Genomic DNA, 9,773 nt, shown 5'->3' on the forward strand with positions numbered 1-9,773 from the left:
ATAGTTCAATAGAAACACACCAATCACAACATACGCTTTTGGAATAAAAATGACCCAGTGAGACATCTATTTAAAAGGTCATGGTGATATTGAGATAGATCATAGAGAACTCTCAAGATTAAGAACATCTTACACACAAAATAAAGTTAATTTATTGAGTATCAGTGACATAAGATGATAGGATACACGTGACACCAGCAACAATCAATAACTATCAATCTTCATGTTTAACGTGGCAAAACCCAAGATTAAATTCAACCTTTACATTCAACATGAAGATCACAGAATCTAAATTCTACAGCCAATGAGATGTTAATAAGTGTTTTTTTAATTAATTAATGGGACATAGAATTATAGAATACTTACAGTGCAGAAGGAGACCATTTGGCTGATCGAGCCTACACTGACCACAATCCGACGCAGGCCCTATTCCGGTAACCCCACCTATTACCCACTAATCCCCCTGACACAAAGGGACAATTTAGCTCAGCCAATCTGCCTAACCTGCACATCTTTGGACTGTGGGAGAAAACCAGAACACCCGGAGGAAACCCACGCAGACACGGGGAGAACGTGCAGTCTCCACACAGACAGTGACCCAAGCCGGGAATTGAACCCGAGTCCCTGGCGCTGTGAGGCAGCAGTGCTAACCACTGTGCCACTGTGCAGCATGGGCATCATTTATTTCCCAGGCCTAGTTGCCTGAGGGCAGTTGCTGTGGATCTGGAGTCACATGTTGGCCAGACCAGGTAAAGATGACAGATTTCCTCCCCAGAAGGAAGAAAACCAGACAGGGTGTTGCTGACAAATGACAATGGTTTTATGGTCATCAGTAGGTTTTTAATTCCAGATTTATTTTTATTGAATGCAAATTCCACCGCCTGTCATGGTGGGAATCAAATCTGGGTCCCCAGAACATTAGCTGAGTTTCTGGATTAACAGTTTAGCAATAATACCATCAGGCCATCACCTCCCCATTATTAGCTCTACATGGCAGGAAAGGATGGGGATGTGAGAGGCTTTACAATACATCCCTCCCCCCCCCCATACCCCCCAACTCCTACTGTAAAGGGGAATGGGAACACAAGCCTGGTATTGAAATAGAGGACCAGCTGTGATCATACTGAACGATGGACAAGGCTTGATGGGCCGAAGGGCCTACTCTTGCTCCTATTTTCTATGTTTCCATTCTTGTCAACACAATGAATTTTAATGGAATAAATGATTTGTATTGATCCAGTCCCTTCCTGTTGAAGTGATCAGATCGCTGTCTGGTGGATTGGAGGAATGAAATGATGAGAAACAAATCGTGTGAGTTTTGACTGAAGGTGCCGTGACTCACAAACTGCTGGCTCAAATCATAGGTTAGCATTGAACCAGTTATGGAGTTTAGCCATTGGTCATTTTGATACAATGTAACTAGTCTCACAACACCAGGTTAAAGTCCGACAGGTTTATTTGGCAGCACGAGCTTTCGAAACACTGTCCCTTCAACAGGTGAGTCATTTTGATGGAATGATACACTTGCAGTAAAACATCCCTGCTCCTGTACTAAAATCCTCTCAGTAATGTTTCCAGATATTATTAGTTTTGGAAGTGAAGTCTCTCAAACTCTGAATCATTTTGAGTGAGTTGCGCACACACTCCATCCCCTGGGTATCTGATATGTTTGCAATCTCTGTTTCTCTCTATTAAAGATGTTAGGTGGGTTGGCCATGCTAAATTGCCCTTTAGTGTCCCAAGATCTGCAGGTTAGATGGATTAGCCATGCTAAATTGCCTCTCAGTGTCCCAAGATGTGTGGGTTAGATAGATTGGCCAAGCTAAATCGATCCTAGTGTCGGGGAATTAACAGGGTAAATATGTAGGGTTATGGGGATAAGGCCTTGTGTTCGGTGCAGACTCGATGGGCCTCCTTCTTCACTGTAGGGATTCTGTGATCATGAGGGTCATCATTCTGCCCGGACTCCACCATTGCTACAGCAATCCGTCTTTACTGATTTAGTAAATCCCTCTACTGATTGAGGGATTTCCGGAGAAATTCCTGAACCTTTGGCCACAGGTCCTCCTGTGCAAATGAATGTGCCTTGGCATTCCCGCCCCACCTTGTTGGCACACCTGCCACCGCGTGGTAAGAGGCATAGCAAAAGGGGAAAAACGGGGGCTCCAGGTAATGCCCAGCTCCTGGGTAGCTGAGGATCTGAAAATTATCCTTGCCGTGCTCTTCCAGCCTTTTTATGGCCTCAACGGCAAAGAACTTGCTGTTCCAGTTCCTATCATCTTCTCCGACCACGAAGAGGATGGTTCCCTCAGCCATTTCTATTGGCATCATACTGTCCTTGTTAACTCTGTTTATTACCTCAAATATGTCTGCGACTCCCGAGTCTGCAACCAACATTCGGCTCATTGTGTAACCCAGACCAGCAGAAACCAGCTCGTTCTTGAAGCGCAGTCCAAGTACAGCACTGGTGATGCATCCATTGATAACAACGGCTGCAAGTACATCTGGCAGGAAGGTGGCCATTGAGAGAACCAGGTCTGCACCTTTTGATATTCCCATTGCTCCAATGCCAGGACCTTTAACCTGGAAGACATTTCTCAAATATTCATAAAGGGCAACACATACTCAGAACAGCGACACACAATAAGATCATGTTACTGAAAGAGAAAATAAACTGAAGGATTAAGATACTGTAAGACAGGTGCTCCTCTGGAGAAAGGGAGATGGTGGCGCAGTGGTAACATCACTGGACTAGTAATCGAGAGACCCAGGCTAATTCTTTGGGGACGGAGGTTCAAATCCCACCACAGCAGATGAATTCATAGAATCCCTATAGTACAGAAACAGGCCATTTGGTCTATCGAGCACAATCCCACCCAAGCCCTATCCCCGTAACCCCACATATTTACTCAACTAATTCCCCTGACATGAAGGAACAATATAGCATGACCAATCAACCTAATCTGCACACCTTTGGAGTACTGGAGGAAACCCACGCAGACACTGGGAGAATGTGCAGACTCCGCATGGACAGCGACCCAAGGCTGGAATTGAACCCGGGTCCCTGAGGCTGTGAGGCAGCAGTGCTAACAACTGTGCCACCGTGTCACCCACAGGATGCTTAATGTTAGAGATCTTTGTCATCGATAAACAGCAGGTCAACTCCATCTTAGCACAAATGTTACTAAATATAAGTTATTTATCTGATGAGGTAACTGACCTTTGGATACTCCTGCAAAAACTTCACAGCTTCTTCGAAATATTCTAAGTCAAGGGTTAGCTTGTCCTCGGGGAGGTGGGCATGGTATCGGTAGGCTAATGCCAGTGTTGTAAAACCATGGTTTGCCAAGAGGCTGGCTCTGTATTCTGTCAATCTACTTTGCATTTCATTCACACAAATCACTCCAGGAAATGGCCCCTTTCCTGTTGAATTCAAGAAAGTTTATTCCAATATTGATGCCTCTTCTGAATTGTTTTGACTTACCTCGTTCCCGTCATCTAATCCCAAAATCCCTGGGTCTTCCTCCCTCCTGATTGCCGGTCTAATCCCACTTTGCTTCTACCCTCTGATTTTTTTGGTGGCCAGCACTGTTGCCAGGTGACAGCTGGACAGCCCGGCAGGCGGTTGCCGTGTGAAGATAAGTCTAGTGGGATCCTGTCATTAAATTTGGCAAGACCTCCTCGGACCTGCCACTTCCGGGTTCCCCAGTCGCTCTCTTCAGTCACTTGGACTCTGTGCAAGGTGGAGTCTTATATGTTGGAGGTAGATATACACAGAGACATAGAAACACGAGCAGGAGGTGGCCATTTGGCCCTTTCAGCCTGTTCTGACATTCATTATAATCATGGCTAATCATCCAACTCAATGGCCTGATCCCACCTCCCTCCCATATCCTTTGATCCCTTTAGCCCCAGAGCTACACCTAACTGTTTCTTGAAAACCTTCAATATTTTAGCCTCAACTGCTTTCTGTGGTAGCAAATTCCACAGCCGGGCCACCTTCTGGGTGACGAACTTTCTCCTTGTACCACATTCCTAAATGGTCTACCCCACACCCCTGTGACTCCTTGTTCTGGACTCCCCCACCATCAGGAATAACCTTCCTGAATGTACCCTGTCTCGTCCTGTCAGAATTTTATGGGTTTGTATGAGATCCCCTCCTCATTCTTCTGAACTCCAGCTAACATAATTATAACCAACTCGATTTCTCCTCACGTGTCAGTCTTGCCATCCCAGGATAAGTATGGCATGTTTCGGCAACCTCACTTGATCAAGTTTTTCAAGGAAGTGATGAAGCTGGTTGATGAGGGTAGGGCAGCGGATGTCGTCTTTATGGACTTCAGTGAGGCCTTTGACAAGGTTCCTAATGGCAGACTGGTACAGAAGGTGAAGTCGTGTGCGGGCTTAGAGGTGAGCTGGCAAGATGGATACGGAACTGGCAGAGGGTAGCAGCGGAAGGGTGCATTTCTGAATAGAAGGCTGTGACTAGTGGCATTCCTCAAGGATCAGTGCTTGGACCTAAATTATTTGGAGGAAGATGTAATGTGTTTGATTAGTAAGTTTATGGACAACATGAAGGTTGGTGGAATTGCGGATAGCAATGTGGGCCATCAGAGGATACAGCAGGACATAGATCGGTTGGAGACTTGGGTGGAAAGATGGCAGATGGAGTTTAATCTGGACAAATGTGAGGTAATATATTTTGGAAGATCTAATACAGGTGGGAAATATATAGAAAATGGCAGAACCTTTAAGAGTATTGATAGGCAGAGGGTATATAGGTACACAGGTAACTGAAAGTGGCAATGCAGGTGGAGAAGGTAGTCAAGAAGGCATATGGCATACTTGCATTCATTGGCCAAGGCACTGAATTTAAAAATTGGCAAGTCATGTTGCGGCTTTATAGAACCTTAGTTAGGCTGCACTTGGAATACAGTGTTCAGTTCTGGTCACCACACTATGAGAAGGATGTGGAGGCTTTAGAGAGGGTAAAGAAAAGATTTACCAGGATGTTGCCTGGTATGGAGGGCATTAGCTATGAGAAGAGGTTAGAGAAACTTTGTTTGTTCTCACTGAAACAATTATGAGGGGCATGGACAGAGTGGATAGTCAGAAACTTTTTCCCAGCGTGGAAGAGTCAATTACTAGGGGGCAAAGGTTTAAGATGCGAGGGACAATGTTTAAGGGAGGTGTACGAGACAAGCTTTTTACACAACTTGTGGTGGGTTCCTGGGACTTGCTTCCAGGGGTAAGTAGTGAAAGCAGATACAATAGTGACTTTCCAGAGGCATCTGGACAAATACATGAATAGGATGGGAATAGAGGGATATGGTGCCCAGAAGGGTTTTAAAGTTAAAGTTTATTTATTAGTCACAAGTAGGCTTACATTAACACTGAAATGAAGTTACTATGATAATTCCCTAGTCACCACTGAGGGAGAATTTAGCATGGCCAATCCACCTAACCTGCACATAGAATTATAGAAACCCTACAGTGCAGAAAGAGGCCATTTGGCCCATTGAGTCTGCACTGGCCACAATCCCACCCAGGCCCTACCCCACTGTCTCTACATATTTTACCCACTAATCCCTCTAACCCACACATCTCAGGACATTAAGGGGCAATTTAGCGTGGCCAATCAACCTAACGTGCACATGTTTGGACTGTGGGAGGAAACCGGAGCACCCAGAGGAAACTCACGCAGACATGAGGAGAATGTGCAAACTCCACACAGACAGTGACCCAAGCTGGGGAATCAAACCCAGGTCCCTGGAGCTGTGAAGCAGCAGTGCTAACAACCGTGCTACCAATACTGCCTCACATTAAAGGTCCCAGCATTGATCCTTGAGGAATGCCATTAGTCACAGCGCTCCATTCAGAAACGCACCCTTCCACTGCTACCCTCTGTCTTCTATGACTGAGCTAGTTCTGTATCCGTGTTGCCAACTCACCTCTGATCCTGTGCGACCTCACCTTCTGTACCAGTCTGCCACAAAGGACCTTGGCAATGGCCTTACTGAAGTCCATGAAGACAACATCCAATGAGTACAGACTTTCAGATGGGCAGCATGGTCGGTGCAGGCTTGGAGGGCCAAAGGACCTGTTCCTTAGCTGCAATTTTCTTTGAATCAGTCTGGTAAACCTTCGCCGCACTCCCTCCATAGCAAGAACATCCTTCCTGAGATAAGGAGCCCAAAACTGCACACAATATTCCAGGTGTGGTTTCAGCGAGACCCTGTATATTTGCAACATCCCTGCTCCTGTACTCGAATCCTCTTGCTATGAAGGCCAACAAACCTTTTGCCTTCTTTGCTGCCTGCTAGCATTGCAATGCAGCCACTGGTGTACGAGGACCCTCAGGTCTAGCTGCACAAACAGTAAGCACAGTAACAGATTGTGAGCACAGCGTTGGACTTCAAAGAGTGGAGAAAATATCAGAGGTGTTAGCATGGCGAGTGAGGACTTGAAAGTCCAATCTGGAAAGCAGCAGCCTGGCAACAGTGTGCTGGCGAAACTTGTTCAAACAGATGAATGTTTACGATTGGTTAATTAGGGCTCTTTATCTGGAAAAGGGAACACATTAACTGAAGTGTTAACCACCCAACGAAGTGGGTATGGATTTATTTGTAAAAAAGCAGGATGATATACACATTTCATAATTCCCCTGGTTTTCCAGACACCTTTGATTGATCAGTGCAAACTGCGGGCAATATACCCTCTCCCACTCCATAAAGCTGAGGATTTATACAGTGAGGTGGGAGCAGGTGGAGGGGGAGGTGAGAGGGGGCTGTAATAGGACAAAGGGAATGGAAATGAGGATGAAGGAGCTTGAGAGAAGTGCTAGAAGTGTTCCGTTAAGAGATCAGAATGTGCAAATGGCAGAACAGAGGTATGGATGGCCAAGGCAGTTACCCTGAAAGGGTGTGTCGGGCTGGGGTGGGGGGGGGGGGGGGTGGTGGGGGGCATGGGTTGTACGAAGGAGAGCGGGAATGGAAAGATGGAAATGAGAAAGAAGGATGCGAAAAATGAATGAATAAGATGGAAAGAAGAAACAGAATGAAATAAAATAAATGGAAAAGGGGGTGAAGGAGGAGGAGAGAGAGCCCATCCCCTGAAGCTGTTGAACTCCCATGTTCAGTCCTGAAGGCTGTAAAGTGGCCAATCGGAAGATGAACCTTGAATCCAATTCGAGATCCCCACACGGGAGACAAAGCTGGCAAGATGAGGCATTGAACCCCGCCCTGGGCTTGACCTGACGCCCAATCTTAGCCAAAAGGCCGAGAAAAAAACATATTATTCAATGTGGCTGTCGGTAACATACTTGCCAGAAGAATTTATTTTATGCACTGTCTGTCAATTGTGGTAAAAGAATGGTGTCCCAATCATTCTTTCAACAATCCCCGTCCCATATGAAGGGCTGGCACCGAAACAGAGATCTGATATTGCATGACCGCCGTGTGGATAAAATTCTTTCTCTATGTAATCAATACTTTGAACATAGAATCATTGCAGGGGGAGGCCATTCGGACCATTCAGTCTGCACTGACTACAATCCCACGCAGGCCCTATCACGTAACCCCGTGTTTTTACCCTGGACACTGAGGAGCAATTTAGCATGACCAGTCTGCCTAACCTGTACATTTTTGGACACGAAGGCGCAATTTACATGGCTAATTCCCCTAATCTACACATCATGGAACATTACACGGCAATTTATCATAGCTAATCCACCTAACCTGCACATCTTTGGACAATTTACCACGGCTAATCCCCTTAATTTATACAACTTTGGACACTAATGGACAATTTAGCATGGCTAATCCACCTAAACTGCACATTTTTGGACATTAAGGGATAATTTATCATGACCTATCCACCTAACCTATCCATTCTGGGACACTAAGGGGAAATTTAACATGGCCAATCCACTTAACCTACACATCTTTGGAGAGTGGGAGGAAACTGGAGCATTTCACATTTACATTTTAAATGTTAAGTATTTATTAGCCTTATTTTAGTCAACGTTCACTCCTCAAGAATTAATGGAAGCTGTCTGGATCAGTATTTTAAACTTCTGATTAATTTAGCTAAACATTACCAATGCAAACATTTACAGGTAGCTTAGAATGCTTCCTAAAATGTAACTTGGTTAGTCGATGCTTTCTCATGTGCTTGAACTCAAGCCTGACCACAATATAAATCACAGAAGGTGTTTGGACACAGATGATGAAATACAATTCAATTTCATACTGTGTTAAAAATGTAGAATCTTTATAAACTTAAAAACCCACTTTCTGCTGCCTCGGAAAAGCAGCCGGCATAATTAAGGACGCCATGCACCCCGGACATTCTCTCTTCCACCTTCTTCCGTCGAGAAAAAGATACAAAACTCTGCGGTCACGTACCAACCGACTCAAGAACAGCTTCTTCCCTGCTGCTGTCCGACTTTTGATGGAGCTACCTTGCATTAAGTTGATCTTCCTCTGCACCCTAGCTATGACTGTAACACTACATTCTGCACTCTCTCTTTTCTTTCTCTATGAACGGCATGCTTTGTCTGTACAGCTTGCAAGAAACTTTTCACTGTATGCTAATACATGTGACAATAATAAATCAAATAAAGATATTTAATTATTCTTTTCTGAAGCAAAAGTATTATGCACCTTCAGTTGTAAGAGATTTTTATAGGGGGGCTCCAATTATGTGATGAGTTGATATTGAGGCAATTGGGTCTGACACAGTATTATAGCATGGCCCAGTGTTGAGATATCAATAACACTTTCCTACAGTGAGGAAAACACAGAATAAAATCGATGTTAAATTTGAAGTAAGGTCTTACCTGGTGGGATGAAGAGGGTGCCTCGGACCCTGCCCTCTCTGACTGGGATCCTGCTAACCCCCTTCTTCATGAACCAGCGTTGGTTGGTGGCGGTGGCCAAAGGCTGGTGAGTGAGCTGCTCCAGGCTGCAATGTCCATCAAACACCTGGATGTGGACGGAGAAGGGGGAAGAGGCCACGTCCCGCTTGACCAGGCGAGTGAAGGGGGTCTGGGGGCTGAGTGACCAGAGGAGCCCCATGGGCTGGATGCCGGTGTAGTGTCCCCCCAGGGAGGGGGAGAGAGCCGGGTCCAGCTCGCCCTCGCCGTCCGCCCGGTAGAAAGCCAAGGAGTGGAAGAGCTGACCCTTCTCGTCGCGGAGCCAGGCCTTCATGGTGACCGGCTGCAGCGGGGAGAGGCCGCTCACCCGCATCCGCAGCGGCTCGTCGAACAGGGAGTCGGGGCCGGGCTGGACCCCGATGCTCACTGCCATCCCGGCTTGGTGAGCCAGCAGGACGTGGTGGCTCAGGAGGTACCGGGAGCTGCTCAGCGCCATCCGGAGCTGGCTGGACAGGGACATGGAAACTAGGGACAGCATTGGCACTGAGGGTCTGAAGCCTTTCACTGTCTGGCTTGCTGGAATTGCCCTTCTGAAATCTCACTAGGAGGGATCAATGTCCAGCATCCACACCTTCCCAGCTGTTGCCAAGGAACACAGTGATCCAAGCTAAAGCTTTTAACTGGGGATTGAGACTTGACTTTCTGAAAGTAACACACATGACAGATTGCACTTTACACAAGTGGAGATATTAATCAGAGAAGAAACACCAAGGCCAGAAACAACTCAGCACAGCTCTGTCAACAGGATTGACACTGTATGCAGAGGAACACAATAAGAACGTAAGTACATAAGAAATAGGAGCAGGAGTAGGCCATCTAGCCCCTCGAGCCTGCCCCA

At 46.1% G+C, this 9,773-nt stretch overlaps 1 protein-coding gene across 1 annotated transcript; it reads right to left on the minus strand.

The window, feature by feature from the left end:
• Window positions 1-1,879: 1,879 nt before the first annotated feature.
• Window positions 1,880-9,401, minus strand: LOC145352308 (acyl-coenzyme A thioesterase 1-like). The gene is made up of 3 exons (XM_080202061.1): window positions 8,840-9,401; window positions 3,221-3,423; window positions 1,880-2,583 (listed from the first exon to the last, which is right to left on the minus strand). The coding sequence occupies exons 1-3, from the start codon at window positions 9,393-9,395 to the stop codon at window positions 2,014-2,016; spliced, it is 1,329 nt and encodes a 442-aa protein (XP_080058187.1). The 5' UTR covers window positions 9,396-9,401; the 3' UTR covers window positions 1,880-2,013.
• Between the last annotated feature and the right edge of the window lie 372 nt (window positions 9,402-9,773).

The sequence above is a fragment of the Carcharhinus amblyrhynchos genome, chromosome 14, assembly GCF_965287045.1.
Source record: "Carcharhinus amblyrhynchos chromosome 14, sCarAmb.v2.hapA, whole genome shotgun sequence".
Classification (NCBI taxonomy): Eukaryota; Metazoa; Chordata; class Chondrichthyes; order Carcharhiniformes; family Carcharhinidae; genus Carcharhinus; species Carcharhinus amblyrhynchos.